This window comes from Leptinotarsa decemlineata, unplaced genomic scaffold (genome assembly GCF_025532065.1).
Source record: "Leptinotarsa decemlineata unplaced genomic scaffold, Ldec_3_MD MMD2_tig00001393_RagTag_RagTag, whole genome shotgun sequence".
NCBI lineage: Eukaryota > Metazoa > Arthropoda > Insecta > Coleoptera > Chrysomelidae > Leptinotarsa > Leptinotarsa decemlineata.
Window position 1 is genome coordinate 6,345,521 of NW_027412562.1, and position 18,444 is coordinate 6,363,964.

Consider the following 18,444-nt stretch of genomic DNA (forward strand, 5'->3'; position numbering starts at 1 on the left):
TGAATGTCATTACGATGTCATCGATGACATAAGTAGATCAAACTTATTCCGTGACATTAAAAATCGTAATTCATGAATGAATTATGTGTATTTTCTATAATGTTATCCAATTTGGTACTGAAGAGCCTTGGGGCAAGTGTCTTATGGCGAAACATCGATGTATACCAGTGAGGATGACAGCGTTCCATGTAAGTGCAATTTGTTACCATTCATTTAAAGTAGAACTCCTGTGAATGATATCTGAATTTAATTCCATAAAGAATGTTTGGAATACAAACTGAGTAGAGAAAAGTATCTTCTGTATAATTCAGTGTTTATATAGAAGTATTTGTTTCGAAAGATTTTTTTTCTTTCGCGTAATTCAATGTTTATATGACAGTAGCTGTTTCAGGAGGGCTTTCTTCCAGTTTGTGTCTGAAAGTTGCTTCTTTGCATGATCTACACATCCATGTATAGAGTTACTTATTGAGTAGTAGAAAGCCAAAAACTTTGTTTCCCAAAAATGAATCACTCCTAAAAATATAACCCCTTTAATTCAAAAATATAATGTTCCACAACAAATTATTATGTTTTGTAATATTTCTTTGAAGTTCTTATTTCCTGTTATATGGTTTATCGAGATTAATGGTAAACCCCCTTGAGATAATCCGCCTAATCATTTACAATTGTATAATAATTCTTTGAATTTCCATATACATAGATTATGAACTTTCTTTTATTTATGTTATCGGAATTTCGGATATAATCTGCAGTATTTCACAATACAAAAGTGTATTTACGATATCAGTTTATAGGGAAATCTTCTAAAGTTGAAAAATAAAGAGAATGTTTTTGAAATCGCTATTATTAATGATTTATTTGCCAAAACAGTAATATTGAACAAACGAGGTCAAAATGTATAATTTGAGAGAAATCTTAAATATTAAAAATCTAATGACGGTATATAGATCTTTAGCAGAATCAGTTATTAGGTATTGTACCTCCGGGTGGGGTGGCACATTTGACTGCAACCTGCAAGCCATGCAAAATACTTCTTAGGGAAAAAAACTCTACTCAACAGAACAGCTCTATAAAGAAACCAAGTTGTATAACATAAGATATATTTATATTTATTACTGTCCTTATGGGTGTTTAATAATAAACATCTTTACTATAGCGAAAAGATAAAAAATACTAGATCCATAGAAAATGTAAATGTAATAATTCCCATTTAAAAAAAACTCATACACAACAATTAATTTTCTATTTCTGGCCTAAATTTTACAATACTATATCGCAGTTTGTCTGCAAGTGTGTTCCAATAATTGAAAATCTATTACAGCAGTTGTATCGCCAACAGCATATGCAGGAATATCTTCAGTGAAGAATCCTGCATTGACACCTGTCGGATATAATCATTAACCTACAGTGTAGGGAGTTGAGACTGGCCTGAACAAATTGTTCCTTTAGATGATTTGATTTATAGCTAGTCTTCAAGTATGCCCATTGACTATTTGTGAGTTTTTTTTCTTATACGAGGAATTGAACAAATTTCGGATATGCAGTTGCTTACCTCGTTCACAGGCAGACGGGGCGATGACAAACCTGTTGTTTGTTGTCCGCTTCAGCCTAGTTCAAGGAATGATACTCTGATGGAATTCGAATTTCAATTATCGGAAATCATCGATTTTATGTTGATGATAGACACTATCTTGCACTGACGAGTGGCCAAACAGGCCGAAACCGGTTTGCAATGTGTTCCAATAATTGAAAATCTATTGCGGCAGTTGTATCGCCAACAGCATATGCAGGAATAACTTCAGTGAAGAATCCTGCACTGATACCTGTCGGATATAATTCAACGCTCTTCGACGTATTAGCCAGAGGAGTAGTTGTTTTCTGATAGGTATCAGTCCATTAACCTACAGTGTAGGGAGTTGAGACTGGCCTGAACGAATTGTTCTTTTCTTTAGATGATCTGTGAACATATGTTCGAGACGAGTGTACGAACATAAAAAAAATAAAAATCGCTAATCGAATGTACGTAGCCCAGGAAATTTTAACATTGATCTTAGTTTTTGAACAGACTGCATATATAATAATTAGTTCACAGCAAGGAAGATACATAAATTAGAACATCCCCAGAAAAACCTGTGCAAAATTACTTATCAACATCTTTATGGCTTACTCTAAATACTGATTACATGTTTTATTATTTGTATATAAAAGTTAGTTAACGCAAAGTGAAACCAATTAAATTACTAGTCCTAATGAAAATCAATACTGTAATGAATCTGAAGCCGGCCCTGACCGATGTCCCAGTCAGCAAACGCATGTCTCTTCGCGAAACAGCGCGAAATGTTTGGATGAATCCCGAAATCCCCAGAGAGAGATCCGGAGCGTTCGTTGACGATATAAAAAGGTCGCTCTCCGTCCCGAGGAGTAGTCTGTACTTAGAAAGTGAATCGTACGTTTAAGGAAAGGGATCTAACTGTGAAGATAAATTAAGCGTTAGTTACTAAGTGTTGTATATAAATTAGTTGTGATAGTGAAATATTGTTAAAAATAAATTTGATTAAGACAGTTAATTCTTTAATTCGTTACAATACATTAAGTCGGAAATAAAAAAAGATAAATATGGATAACATAATAATGATTTCAACAAAGTTTTTTTGAACAGATTTTTAGGTCTTTTTATAATGTTAAGGTCGTTATATATCTCCGTCGTTGAGTCATATGGCTAAAGGACTATGACCTATTAGATTAGAATGTCTCAATTGATAAAATTAGGTTACTTTTTCATGATTTTACTTTTATTTTGGTTGACTACATATGATAAAAAGCCGCAGTTAATTTTCCGTTTGGAACCGAGGTGAATTATCTTGGCATTGTCTTTGATAAAAACTCACGTGGAACGCTCACTTGGAAATAGTTTTACACAAAGCCATACTGTCCCTATGGACATGTCGAAGGATTTGTGGTAAAACTTGGGGTTTAGGTCCCAAATAAATCCATTGAATTTATGTGATGATTGTCAGACCAATGATCACTTTGGCTTACAGAAACAGGCTTTGTCTGGTCATCAGTGGTGCCATCAGTACCACACCATCAGCGGCCATGAAGATCCTACTCTCCACAATTTTCTGGAGAGAGAGAGAGAGAGAGAGAGAGAGAGAAAAACTAGATGGACTGCATATAGATTTGTGCACATTGCCATTTGCAAAAATCAATTTAATGCAGAGTGCAACAGACTGCTGGTTGACACTGGAAGTCACAGCATTCTGGAAATGACCTCTGACTTTATGCCTCCAACTGTCAACTTCGAACTGCCTTATAAACTACTGTTCCCGAGTAAAGAGGACTGGATTCTCCGGGAGAAGGAAATATTAAGAGCAGCTAGTTGTTGTTTCACAGATGCTGGTTCTGGTGCTGGTGTTTTCAGTCACAGACCCAGAACAGAGATATCAACCTGCCTAGAAACCTATGAGACTATATTTCAAGCGGAAATTTACGCTATTGAATTGTGTGCGGAGAGATTGGAAAAATCCAATCGTTCGTTCAATAAAAATATTCTCGGACAGTCAAACGTCGTTGAAAGCTCTTGTCTCCTACCGAGCAACGTCTAAAGTGATAGCAAATTGCCAAAAACGACTCTTCTTGATAGGAAGACTTAACAGATTGTCTCTGGTCTGGATTCCTGGCCATATTGGCCTGGAAGACAATGAGGCTGTTGACTCCCTTGCAAAAGAGGGTGCTGCAAGCAGCTTCATCAGACCAGAACCTGTCATTGGCATCTCTTTAGGCTTTGCCAAACAAAGATTAAAAACCTGGATGGCAAAAAGATGTATGGACTTCTGTCAGAATCTTCCAGGATTGGCTCACTCCAAGGCGTTCATTCACTCTTCGAAGATTGATACCAAACAGTTGTTGGACTACAGTTGAGATGAACTACGATGTCTAACAGGCCTTTTTTTCTACAGGTCACTGTCATTTAAATAATATGCAGAGACTCGGACTTTCGGAAGACAGTGTGTGTCGCCTCTGCTTGGAAAACCAGGTTCATAGAGTTCGGCAGAGCCGTACTCTTACCATCTGATTTGAAAGACTACCACCATACAAACTAAGCGGCTTCGTTAAGAAGTTGGGTTTATTTGGTCGAGTGTGAATAGGTATGAGCCACAATAAACCCTTGGGGGTTGTGGTAGAGGGTCGAATGGATCCATTCACTTTGGACCTAACCTAACCTAATTTCAAATTACTACAAAATAGAATTCAACAGAGATTTATGTGAGTTATTTGTTGCTTGCAATATTCCTTTCAACCAAATAGATAACGAAATATGCCGAAAATTCCTTGAGAAGTATTGCGCTAATCAGATAATTCATGAAGAATCCACAATTCGAAAAAACTACCTATACTACTTACTGAAATATGTGCCGATCTCTCGAACGATCCATCATCAGCAGATGAAACAACAGATTCATGTTGACGATACATAGCGAATCTAATTGTCGGATAAAAATATCCAAAGAGCCCTCTACTCCCCATTTGGTTGCTTGTAAGGTCCTTGAAAAAACAAACCATTCAACTACGTCCGGTCCATAAATGATTCCATCAGATCACTAATTCCCGATTTTTCTATGGACGAGAAAATATGTGTTTTGTTTCTGCGGTGCGCCTTATATGGTGGAAGCTGGTCAAGCTCTAGAAGTATTCCACCCAAAATTGCTTCTGATGACCTGTCTAGGCCCACGGATTATATTGAGTTACGGAAGGGATCAGAAACGAGTTCGGAATAGTCAATAAATTGATTTCTTCTATAAAAAGGGGTTTTTAAAAGTACCATCGCGAGTACAAGCAACTACCGAACTTAGCACTACCCCCAGAACCAATATAAACATGGTGGAGAACTTGATTGCGAGCTGTATTGTTTTATGCTGGGCATTTTGAACACATAAAAAAGTGGTTGAAAAATTCAACAGATCAGTCGCAATTGCAATCAATTCAAGTAAGCTGGCATATGAGAGTCCTTCATAAAAAAATATTGGTCTCATTGCAACACATTTCAGCAATTGAGAAATTAGGAACTGAAAACCTTTCCCTATACAAGTCTTTGGAAATATAAAAAAAATTATTGAACAGAGTAACGCCCTTCCAAGTTCACTATCGCAAAAGGTTCGTATCAAATTGAATGCAGTTTTTTATAAAAAACCCCGGTCTTGAAAGAATAAAGAAAATCGACGCATTCATCAACGACACCGGACAAACCCTGCCTCAAGAGGTCTCTGCAGAAATGGCGCCAAATTTAAAGCTCAGTTCGGTAACGTCAGTTGACGTCGAAAGGTCATTTTCAGCCTATAAATTATTATTAGGTGACAAACGTCACAATTTTGTTTTCATGAAGTATCAAATCCTGAAAAACTGATTGGTTTTTGCAACTATTTTGCTCAAATTGAGGACACAAAAATTTGATGAACAGTTGAGTGAAAAAAACAAGTGCTTAGATAATAAACAACCCTTTATCGTACGATGAATGGTGGGCCCCATCTTTTCCCTAATTCACATAATGATTTATGAAGGTCGCAAGAGAAGAGGTAGCCGACTGATAGTTAAAATAACCTATATCTTTAAGTCACTTCCGAAATGGAAATTGTTCAAATGAATGAACATGCTTTTCGTAATTTTTATTGAACGGTTTCATTTAGCTTGCTCTGTTTGTTTAGGTCAAATTCAGTAATTGAAGTTGGACCCCCTTTTTTTGACAGAATATTCTGATATTTGGTACACACATTTAAGTTTGATGACATATTTTAACAGATTCTGTATTATTGTAAATCCAAGATGGCAACAGCTACAAAATGGCGGATTACATATTTTTTCACAACTCCCACAATATGGGTATCAAATGACAGGGCTTGGCTAGTACTATAGTAGTACACTATGAAGAAGATGCAAATCCAATATAATCTATACAAAGAATTTTGTCAACTCAGAATCGGAACACAAGCATGGAAATCCCACCCAAGTCAAGGTTTTGTATCGTGTCGAGAACTGATTGGCGTTAGAGTGGCTAAAAATGATACGTCGTTAGCGACACACCACTAAGTTAAGGTAAAAGGTTAAAACGTGTCGAGAACTGTGGCATTAGAGCGAATGAAAATTATAAACTGAAAACTTGAAAATAAGTAACACTTTTTTCATGTCAAACGGTCCTATTGAATAAATAATAATAATGATGTAGATAATTTACTAAAAACTAAAAAATAATTCCGAGGTCCTAGGAAGCAGTCATCACACCACTCTCCTCAGCAATCTACAGTATTGATCAGAAGAAAAATTTTAAAAATCGTTGGGCGTAGCGTAACGTGAATAAATATGTACGCCCAACCTTTTTGTTATTTTTTATCTGATCAATACCGTAGATTGCTGAGGAGAGTGGTGTGATGACTGCTATTTTTTAGTTTTTAGTACATTATCCACATCACTGATATGTTGTTTTTTTTATAAAACCGTTCGATATAACTTTTTTTTACCAATTTTATTTCTAACTCATTTTGGTGTCGGTGTTTCTATGAAACAATTTATTGAATGGAAATTACTGTGGTACTAAGTTGTTATAACACATAAAGTGTAATTCAGTAAATCCGCAAACTCATTTTCGTTCATAAATGCAGCTTTTCAAACAATGAAGTTCAACTAATCAACGAGATTGTCATATCCTGAAACAAAATGAGCAAATTTATGAATTTAATGCACATCTATTATATTCATCAATTGAGATCTCAAATAATTTGTTTTGCATATTTTCAGTTTCTCATGAATTGACGTAGGAACCGAATTTGTTTGATGTTTTGTAAAATTTGGAACATTCTAGGAAATAAGTAGGCTGAAATATGTCTTTTGTAATGGGTGTTGCCACGTTCAAGCCATAACTAATATATGTAGAAAAGCCGCATGGGATAGGTGGGTGAAAGATTTACTCAATAACGTTTTCAAAATTGTCATTGTGTAGGTATATCTAACATGTTTGCCTTTATTGTGGATATTTGAAGTGGCATGGTTATCTGAGACAGCTACCAAATATTTGAATTTGTAAGATTCAAAATTAGTATCAGTATGTCAAGTATCAAATACACGTGAATTTAAATTGAAATAATTAAGTATACCGGGTGTAAACCTATTCAGGCTCGCCCCTATTACAATTTCCGTCTCGCCTGGTATCAGTGTGGAAATATGGTTTTCAGATGGTATCATAATATGGATTGATTGTCTGATTTCAAAAACTACAACTCACGATTTGATCTCCACAAACTTTATTTGAAAAATATATCACAACATGTTTCACTAGCAAAGTAGCTTTATCAAGTGATATGAATCACTTGATAAAGCTACTGTCCGGATTTGCTTCGTTTCTGTAATATAGGGCGTTGAAGTTAAAAAAGAAAGATATTTATAAAATATAAATATCCTTAAACCGATTTGATTAAAATTTGCTACAGTTATTTGAAGTAAAAAGGTGCTTATTTAGTCCGAACTAGATTGAAATTATTAGGTCCAGTGGCGTCTCAGTGGGCATCACAGACTACAATATTGAGAAAAAAAAACGCTACTGACTTTTTTGTAGTTTTTTAGATTAAGCAACTAAAAATATTACTATTTCATCGATTGTGTTTTCTTCATATCAAATTTTGTTTTCGAGGAAAAAATCACTTCTACAATCTGTCCAAAGACAACATGAAATAAAAAACAAAAGTAAATAATAAACAATTTCGTGATAAAATACACGACTGCAGTCAATTTATCGTCATTGATTATAATAGGGGAGCCCAAGCGGGGATTTCGAGATTTACTAAAGCGCGGCAGATTAATATACATCCCCCTTGTACCCGGTTAAGTACCACCACCAAATTGATCATCAGAAATTCTCGAACGCATCAGATTAAGGTAGGGTGAGTTAATTACCTACTAAAAAGTGTATATTCCAGTAATCTGACAATTTGAGAGTGACGTAAAGAAAGGGGAGGGCAGCAAAGTTGTAAAAAAATAACGTCATTTCGACATTCTCCAGCGTAGCATTTTTTTTTATTTTGAAGAAAATAATTCAAGGATAACGAAAAATATATAATCTGACGATTTCCGCAAGCCGAAATAACAAAAATTCGCCGATAAAGTTTAATGCGTGCAGCTGTGTGATAACTATATTTTCCTCTCCGAGTTTCTATTCCTCTATTCTCTATTCATTTTTTCTCTATCTATTACTGTCTCACTCCGTCCCCAATCTGAATTCTGTTGCCATGACGTCATCACAGCTGATCACAGAGGCTCGTTCGTGATGAAGATGATGATTATTTAATCAAATAATTGATGGATGTAGCCGTTACTACGTGGTAGGAAATCATAATGAAGAAAAGAGAAATTAAACTATCTATGTTTTTTACTACTTTTGTAATTAACGTTACTGCAGTTTCGTCCTATAAGGACCTTTTTGAAACTTATACAATATATAAGGACATTTTCAAACTCATACAATATATAAGTTTGAAAATGTCCTTATAGGACGAAACTGCAGTAACGTTAAATACAAATGAAAATGGTAAAAAACATTAAAAATTTCATTTCTCTTTTCTTCATTAATTAATCAATTGATTATAAAAAATTAAATTTTTTGTTAGTATTTTTTTAAAATTATTTTCTTATACCTAAATACAAGCATTCTACTTAAAAAACATACACTTATTTTTTGCATGCTATTTCCTGAGCTTTTCAATTAAGTAAGTTACATGAATTAAAAAATTAAAAAAACATTGTTTTTGTCAGATTAAGCGAATTCCTTCAGATAATCGTCAGATTATGAGACAGCACATCTAAAACATAAAGATGAACCATGTATATCTTAATCTGACGCGCTTGAGTATTTCAAAATGGCGAATTTTTTTGTACATTATAATATGGACCGCGAGTTTGCGTCAGATCGAAATCGTCAGATTATTGAATGAGAGCTTTTTTTTGGTGCACTTAACACCCCCTTAGAAAATCTGACGCGCTCAATTAATTTTTGTTTACTTTTAACCCTTACATACAACCACCTACATCATGCAAACGATCAGATTAACATACCAACGTTATTAAAAATACGTAGGACATTGATGCTGTCAATATCTGACGCGCTCGAGTATGTCCATGCAACAGTATTTTTTTACATATTTAAAAATATATAGCCGCTTCCCCCACCAATGAAAGGTATATATTATATAACATTTTTTTATTCCTATCATCTAAGCTTTGCAACCTAATATGTCTCAATGACGCTCGAGTAAATCCCCATTTTGCATCGTGGGCTCCCCTGCTATTATCTGACACGTTCAATAATACCTGGAGTATCCCTTATGACATTGTAATTGTCAATTATTCGATTCCTCAAGTAATTCAGATCTAGTACAGTAGTTTTATAATCAAAATCGTTCAGATGACCACATAAATAGGAAAAAGAGGATTGATATCACGACTTCAAGCTAGCCAATTTTGAGTTCCTGCGAGTCCAATCCAGCAATTAGGGTAAGTGATGTCGAGATGTTGACGAGCAAGAACACCAAAATGAACTGGAGCCCCGTCGTGCATAAATTACATGTTGCCTCTTACAAGTGCCGGCATTTCTTCAAACAAAATGAATAAATGATCTCGTAAAAAGTCCGTGTAGGATTCACCTGTTAATCTTGCTGGTAGAAAAAATGGGTCAATTAGGTAGTCACCAATCATTCCTACCCAAACGTTCAGCAAAAATAGTTGCTGAAAATGATTTTCTCTAATAACGTGGAGATTTTTGTCGGCCCAAAAATGGTCACTGTAAAAGTTCATAATAGCATCTCGTGAAAAATTTGCTTCGTTCGTAAATGAAATATTTGGAAAAAAATTATTAATTGAATAGAACTGAATAGAATAGAAAATGGAATAGAAAACTATTATTGTGTGCCATCGTATGAATCAACCACCTGGTAAAACATTATTCATGGTACTATTTGAAGGATCTTCTTCTATCGCATCAAGTATAGCTTCTTCTAGTTCAGGCGTTGGTACAGTTTCTGGTTTTCCACCACCTGTATTTTTAATTAAACTCCCACTTTCACATACTCTTGCATGTAGCGACGTTCTGAATGTTTTAGCACATGGAATTACTTTGTTAGGATATATATCGTGGTAAATTATCCGTCCTTCTTCCGCATTTCGGCTTTAGTAGAATCATTCAAGACGGAATCACAACTGATTGACAACTCTGACTTTCACTGATATGACAACAGTGTAACTGTCAGTTAGTCTCCAAACTCAGATCCACTTCAGTGTGGGCTCCACCTGTAGTAGCAACATGAATCTGGAACTCCTGGCTGGATAGCCCTGGCAGCTGAAGCCATTAATGGAAAAAGAGAAGAAGAAGATGTTCATGATATGCAAAATGGCTTCAATTTTTTTCTCGAAAGCGAAGTTAGATATAAAAAAACGCAAGGGAAGAAAAAGTTGTATGTTCAGTTGATTAACCTAAAAAATAAAAAACTACAAGTCAGTGGCGTGCTTTTTTTCCAATATTGTTGGCTGCGGTGCCCACCGGGCCTAATAATATCAATCTAGTTGGGGGTAAATAAACGCCTTATTACTTCAAATAACTGTAGCAAATTTCAACCAAATCGGTGTAAGGATATTTATGATATTTTATAAATACCGTTTTTTTAAACTTCAACGTCGTGTGTCACAGAAACTTTTTTCTTAAAACGACCTAACGAATCACCCTCTGAAGTTTCGTACCGTAGATAGGAAACATCCTGTATATGTGAAACAGACTCGCTGACAACTTACTTTGTTTAACAAATCATGTGCAAAATTCTGGTCCACTTCTCAACATGTGGCCTTTTTGACTTTTCCTTTTTAGATCAGGCATGGCATTGGTGAAGGTGGAACAGCTGATTCATTTCATTAATTGTGTTCTATCTTATCTATTTAAGTAGCATTGTATGCGGTTTAAAAATTCCGATGTTTGATTGACAGAAACAAAAAAATACTTGGTAATATGAGTTCAATGTTGTTTTTCTTAGTATTAGGTTGTTTTGAAAGTTTTGTCTGTTTTTGTAGCTCCAAATATCAATAAATTTTTATTCTACTGTGTCGTAGTATATATGTCGCAGGCAACTGGTTGAAAAAGCCGTTCAATCTAACAGCTAGCTCTTTGAACAAACAACGCCATTCAATCACACGGCTAGCTTTTAAATTGAATATTTGAGGCGCTCAAAACGTACGCCGCCGTCTAATTGTATTAGTTTGGCGCTCACCACCGCGGCGCTAGGTGAATAAATGCTTGTGCTTTCTTGTGAAAAGGAAGGCTGAAAAGTTGACCTTTCTGAAATTTGAAGGGCCGTAGCTTTGTAAATAAGGGAGAGCGCAGCTTCTTTCTTTCGGATTCATAATTATTGAGTTTCTAATTCATATTAAGAAGATATTTTTGGTCACCTCTCAAACTTAATCCAAGAATAATCTCCCAAGAAATTACAAAAAGTTTTCCTATTCTTTCAAATTACGTACTAAACTAATGGTCACCCTAGTTAATTTGCCATTTAACCAGTTGGCTAAGCGTCGTCTAGCTGTAGTGTTGAACGTTGCAGACAACAAGTCGGCTAAACGATGTATAGCCGTGTGATTGAGTGACGTTGTTTAGTCAAAGGGCTAGCTGTCTAATTGAACGGCTATTTTAACCAGTAGGCTGCGACATATACTTATCGATAGAGAATTTTTTACTATATACATTGATGCTGTTAATTTAAAAAAAATATGTGTTGCTTCTTTTCAGCTTATTATATTATAATCTTCACCAGATTTCCATTGATTTGAATGGGATTTTAGAAATTCAGTAGTAAGTTGAAATAGCTCAAACCGTACAAATTTTTAATCATGGAGTAACCAATCTTGACTTTTTTGATATTACCACATTTCAAATTTGTAGTTCCGCTAGCTTTTTGATTTATTGATTCGATAATTTCAATTTTAATTGCTCAGTATACGCATTATCATCGAAATGTGATAAATAAGTTCTTCAGACAAATACCAGAGATGGGTGCTAAATTTTTTTGACGCTGCTTCTAAAATTTCTTATTGATCGTTTTATATTCCAAAAAGTTTAAATCTTGTCGCGGAGCTTGAATTGACAAAGGCGCACAATACCATGCTTATACATACAATAATGTTATGAGAATACAGATAGATATGCTAAGTAATCATAGTGCCGAAACATCCAAAAAATTAGCCATTTGGCAATGATATTGTTAATGAACGCAGTGTTAGAAATTTCGTTTCGGAGATTTTAGCCTCAAAGATGGGCCTCGAAGTGGTCGACGTACAGTAATCCAGGACGAGTATTTCTTCACCCTGGTGGAGACTGACCCATCACAAACACTGCGTGGGTTGGCCGCATTGGAAAGGTGAAAAAGCTGGAAAAGTGGGTGCCCCACTTTTATAGGTCTCTTCTTCTTTGCTTTTGCACAAGCAAAACGATCCTTTAGATCGGATCGTCACGTGTGATGAAACAGGAGACGTTCAGGATAGTGGTTGGACACCGATGAGCCACCCAGGCACTTCACAAATTACCGTCCGAAAATTAAACAAATTGAGCGTCGAAGTTATGCCTCACCCATCATTCTTCCCAGACCTCTCGCCAACAGACTACCGTCTTCTCAAGCATTTCCATAACTCTCTCTCCGGTAGAACCTTCGCCAATTAGGACCAGGCAAAAACGTCCTTCGTCGACTTCATCGAATCCCGATAACACAATTTTTATGTTGACGAAACTTATAGACTTTTGTTACGTTAGCAAAAGTGCACTGATTTAAATGGAGCTTATTTCGATTAAATTGAATGAGTATTCACTGAGACATTACAGTTTGAAGAACACTCATAAAGACGGATAAAACGTTTGAGACTTGTTTTTCATATTGAGTCGATGGTTGATGTTGTTTTGTTCAAAATGAAAAAAGTTTTATTTATAAGGCTCAGGTCAGACTCTACTTTGTGTTTTGTGTTTCAGTTCATCAGAGAATTAGACCTATTAGTATAATAAAAAAAACTTCGTTTCCTAATTTTACTCTTCCTAAATATATAAGAATCGAACTTTCATATACGACATTCAATTTTTTTTGCCCGTTAAATTGTATATTTCATCGAATTGCATTTGTAATTTGGATATTGCTTTGGTTGAACCTGAGTTTTGAAATTGAATTATCGCTATACGAGGAATTCAGAAGTTTCCAGAGGTTATCAATATTGTAATAACTCACCTGATATTTTCCGTGATTCGAGTAAACATGCTTTCAGCGTTACGCCACTGGCTATACAAAACAGGGCGCTAAACGGAGAACAGCTGATTAAGGAAGAACTAATGCTCGTATGCACCGTATTTAAATTTAATTGCGATTAGTTAATCTAAATTACGTCTTTTAGATTAAATACTAATGCACCGCGGATGGTTTAGGTAATCCGGATTAACATTTTGGCAACATTGCATATTATAGCAAAGCTAATGTCAAAAGGAAGTAAAGTGAAATTATAACCTCGTTTTTTGTATTGTTCAACAACATAGTTATTAAAAATACTGTCGTAATGAAAAGAGAAATGAAAATTTTTATGTTTTTTACCACTTTTATTTGTAACTAACGTTACTGCAGTTTCATCCTATATGGACATTCTCAAACTAATACAATAAAAGAGTTTATTGTATAAGTTTGAGAATGTCCATATAGGACGAAACTGCAGTAACGTTAGTTACAAGTAAAAGTGGTAAAAAACATATAAATTTTCATTTCTCTTTTCATTATGATCTCCTACCACGTAGTAACGGCTACATCCATCAATTTATTAAAAATACTGTCATTTGTATTGTAAATATGGAAAGAGGAAATGAAAGGAATCGTATTCCTAATTTTTCTACTGGCGAAAAGGTATGCTTAATGAATATTTGTAAAAAGTACCAAAAAGTACTTGAAGACAAACAAACAAACAGAACATCAATTGATGATAAAAATAAGATATGGACAAAAATTGAAAATGAATTTAATAGCCAGGCTTCCATCATATGCTACAGAAGTAGTGAACAACTTAAACGGTTGTATGCGAATAAAAAAAAAGAATTACGTAAGAAGTTTGCTGATCTTAAGAAAAGTACATATATAACAGGAGGTGGACTACCACCACCTGATCCGAAGTTGGATGCAGCAGACACTATTTTAATCAGCATGCTTAATGAACATACTGTATCAGGATTTTATTCAGAATTTGACTCTGACAATTCAGGAATATTGGAACCTTCAGAAAAAAAGCGAAAAACAGAATGTGATACCCAAATTTACGAGTTTGATCCTGCTACTGGTTCTTTAATTGAAGAAACTGATTCTGAGAATAATGTGAGTTTCTAGATTTTTTTATCATAGTACTTGCTTATGTCCTTTATTCGAGCCTTTATTACTACTAAACAGGATCTTATCTTTATTTGCATTTTTAGGGTCTAGAAGAATTGAATAAAGAAGAGGAAAACAGGGCAGCAAAGACATATAGAAAATGCCCGCCTGGTATATTACAAAAACCAGTGAACCAAAAATTGATGGTATCTCCCTCTTGCCAGTCAAAAGAAACTGAAAAAGTTCAGACATCCTTATCAACCTCAGTATCGACTAAGAATAGCAGCACCCCAAAGGCAAAACCATTCAATCGAAGGCGACCAATAGGAGGTATAAGAGCTCTGACATCTTCAGATATAGCTGAAAAGTACAATATCTTACTAGATAAGAGGCTAGCATTAGTTGAAAAGCAATTAGAACAAATTGTAGAATCACAGAATTATGCAAAAGAAAAGCAGCAGTATAAATTAAGGATGTTAAAATTGCAAGAAGAAAATTTAAGATTAGATACAAAAAAAAAGCAATTAAAACTGGAACTTTTGCAGTTTGAAATTAGTTACAAAAAATCATTGCTTACACATGATGATAAATAAGATTTTTTTTTTCAAAAATTATTACAATTTAAAATTTATGTTTTTTGTTAGGATTGTTTTTTTTGTGGTGTGAAAAAATTATAGGTTCAAGATTAACCACTGCATTTACACCTTACACCACAACTAAATGATTAAGTTTGAGCCTGAAATTATGGGACACCTGTATGCTTGTGTAAAGATATGTATGTAGGTACACTCATTTTTTTTTGGTTTAGTTTAAGTTTTTTTTTCTGCAGGTTACACATTTTTTTCTTCTGAATGTACTTACACTGTCTTATAAACATATTTTTCATACTCAATTATAAAATAATATTTAAAAAATGTCTTTATTTTATAACAACGTTACAGGTTTGCAAAATGGTTATTTATTAGGTGCTGCCTCACATTAGCTCTATTTTCTTCATGGTCGTTACGTAAATCCTCAATATTTCCCAGTTCTATGAGGTAGTTGAGCTCATCTTCATTAATATTTTCTGGTGGTGGGGGAACTGGTTCATTATTTTCAATTGCAATATTTTGCAAAACTGCAGTTGCTATTATTATATTGCTTGCAAATTCAGGTTTGTACCTCAAACCATATGCAAGTATAAGAAAGCGCCTTTTCCAAACTCCGATGGCACGTTCTACAGAATTTCTGGTGCGTATATGGGCCTCATTATAAAGGTGTTCTGCCTCATTGTCTGGATGTAAAAGCGGTGTTAATAGATAGTCTTTATTGGCATAGCCACTATCACCTAAAAAAAATCAAATAATGTAATCAAACTAAAAGAATACAGGGTGTATTTTTACAAAAATGTAATAAAACAGATGTGTTATTATAAAATTTCTAACAAATTGTTAAACCAAACAACCTTTAAATTTATATTAAAAAACTTAATAGATGTGGCCTACATTCTTGCTAACATAATTAAAACAAATGATAACTACTAATGACTATATACTTTAGTACTTACCTAATAAGATAGAGTTTTGAAATTCATTATTTTCAAATTGAGCTCTTATCCTACTATTATTAAATATAGTAAGATCATGACTCGATCCCGGCCACCTTGCAACAATGTCTCGTATTTTTAATTTGGCATCACAGATTACCTGGGTGTTAATAGAAAAGAAGGCTTTTCTGTTGCGAAATGCTTCAGCCTGCTCACCTCCTACAAACATACACTGTTATCCAGTTATAACACATTTTCAATCTGTTACCTGGAGACTGCATTCTAATATGTGTTCCATCCACACAGCCAATGACCCGAGGAAACCGAGCTATGTTATAAAAGTCTGTCGCTACGCGAAGTCTTTCATTGTCATTGGGTATTGTTACAAATAAGGGTCTTGACCTGGCAATGGCATTAGTAACTCGATGGACAATCCTTGAAATTGTGGATTGATGGGCTCCAATAAAGTCTCCTATGGCCAGCTGGTGTCCTCCGCATGCATATATTCTTAAGGTTGTCAAGAGTTGATTCATTGGTGTTAAACTGTTGTTTCTATGAGTATAATTTTAATATTTTAGGTAGGTACTGATAAATACTACAGTATGTAGGTAGATATCTACTTACTTATCATTGTCATACTCAATTTCTTCTTCTACATGATGAAGAACATTCAGGATAGTAGGTTTTTGCAATCTAAATCTTCTGAAAAAAGAAAGGTTGTCCATGGTATCAAAGTATTCACTTCTTTCCCACTGTCTTCTTGGAAAACCAAAATTAATTATGTCCAATATATCATGGTCATCATCCACAAACAACTGATCTTCGATTTCCATTATTGCTTTATAAATAATTGAGTTTTTTGTAAGAGAAAGAACGCTAAATAATATAAACACTTTTATTTTTAGGTTAGAAAAATCGTTTCTACAGACTAATCCAAGTTTAATCCATGAAAAACGGAGGATTAGATTTTCGAAAGCTTAAGCCCGACTTTTAGTACGGTGCATGGTAAATTAAAGCATTTATCTAGATTAAACCTTTAATCCCGATTAAGTGTACACGGTGCATACGGGCATAAGACAGCTAGCTCTCTTTGTTTCCAGTATCGATAACATAAACAGGAATACCAAAATACAACTAAAAAGCACGTTAAAAAGTTCCGAGAAATGTTTTTGTTTAAATACTTCCTAGAAGTTGTTGGATAATGTGAAATAATAAAATGTTAACGAAAAATAGGTACGTCAACATTTATTTTTGACTCTCGTAGTATGACTTATCCATATTTCTTTTTCTACATATGTGAATAGTTAAGCAAGTGATCATATGTACCTATATCCGGCAGAGACGCTCTATGTCATTTAAATTCGAATGTCAGATATCACTTCAAAGATCAAACTGCTTTCTCCAAATGGCAAAAAGAATAGGGATGATGAAATGAGGCCAAAACAATTTTAGGTCAGGTCAGGAGAAAGGGGGTATTAGATCACAACGGAGGCGTGTTAAAAAAATCGTCCTCGATATAAATTTGAAAATGTGAAATACAAACAAATATTTTTTGGAAAACAGAAATATCACTTGCCTGGAGCTACTCCACTTCGAAGCAAAAATGGAATATTTTAAAACTAACTTGGAATTGATCACTTGGCGAACTGTTCATTTTCCAACGTTTGGCAGGAAAGCCCAGCTGATAAATCAGCCAACTAGCCACAAAGACTGATTCCAACGAACAGCCATGACTTCACGGCCGTTCATTTTATTTTTAGCCCCGAACACGCGCGGAGAGGTATTCGATGTCCGACTCTGTCCGAACACGGGGATATATTTGGAGTTCTGTTGGGGGCGAGTGGAGATATTTTTATTCAGACCCGAAACAAATTTCATATATGGACGTATATTATCGTAATTATAAAAAGTATATGATTGAAGAAACATTTGCTGAGATATAATGATTCAAGACAGAAATTAAATGTTTTTTATAGCTTCTATTTCAAATATTTATAAAGTTTGTCTGAATTTTATTGAGTATTCTGTAAATACATTTTACTCGATATTTTATATTTCGACTCTAAAATCAAAATGTAATTATGTGTTATAAAAGTATACCTATGTGTAGCATCCTTACGAACCACAACCCTCAGAAGTCGAAAATTGTGCAAGTTGAGCACTAACCAGGTCTTACCTTTTAACGTGTGATGGCTAGTGAAAATAGATAGTTCGGCCTGCGCCTTCAACCACCGACTCACACATCGGCCGAATGAGTGAGTAGACAAAGCACACACGTCGAACCGCCCGGCTACCTACCTACATCTGTCTGTCTGTTCAAAATCTGTTTTTCCATTAATCAGCTGTCGCCCCCATACGAACGACAACTCTCAGAAGTTGAGAAACTTGTGCGAGCTAAGAACTAACGAGGTCTTACCTTTTAACGTGTGATTCCTTATGGCACCATGTTTTAACGACTTTATGTTTAACAATGATATTAATAATGTTACTTTATTTCCACAAAGTCAATATAAA

General features: G+C 34.7%; 2 protein-coding genes across 3 annotated transcripts in view; one reads left to right on the forward strand and one right to left on the reverse strand.

Annotated features, from left to right (window-relative positions):
- Nucleotides 1-17,679, reverse strand: part of Ipk2 (Inositol phosphate kinase 2) — a 64,600-nt gene extending 46,921 nt beyond the window's left edge. The window contains exon 1 of the mRNA XM_023161172.2: nucleotides 17,507-17,679. The gene's annotated coding sequence lies outside the window, so the exon portion shown is untranslated. The remainder of the gene's footprint in view (nucleotides 1-17,506) is intronic.
- On the forward strand, nucleotides 13,767-15,228 carry LOC141482508 (uncharacterized). 2 transcript variants are annotated; one of them, XM_074175915.1, is made up of 3 exons: nucleotides 13,767-13,949; nucleotides 14,069-14,411; nucleotides 14,510-15,228. In XM_074175915.1, exons 1-3 carry the CDS (start codon nucleotides 13,909-13,911, stop codon nucleotides 14,996-14,998), a joined length of 873 nt encoding a protein of 290 aa, XP_074032016.1. In that variant the 5' UTR covers nucleotides 13,767-13,908; the 3' UTR covers nucleotides 14,999-15,228. The 2 variants fall into 2 exon arrangements, with proteins under 2 accessions (XP_074032016.1, XP_074032015.1); XM_074175914.1 differs by having other exon boundaries at nucleotides 13,896-14,411.
- Nucleotides 17,680-18,444: the final 765 nt, after the last annotated feature.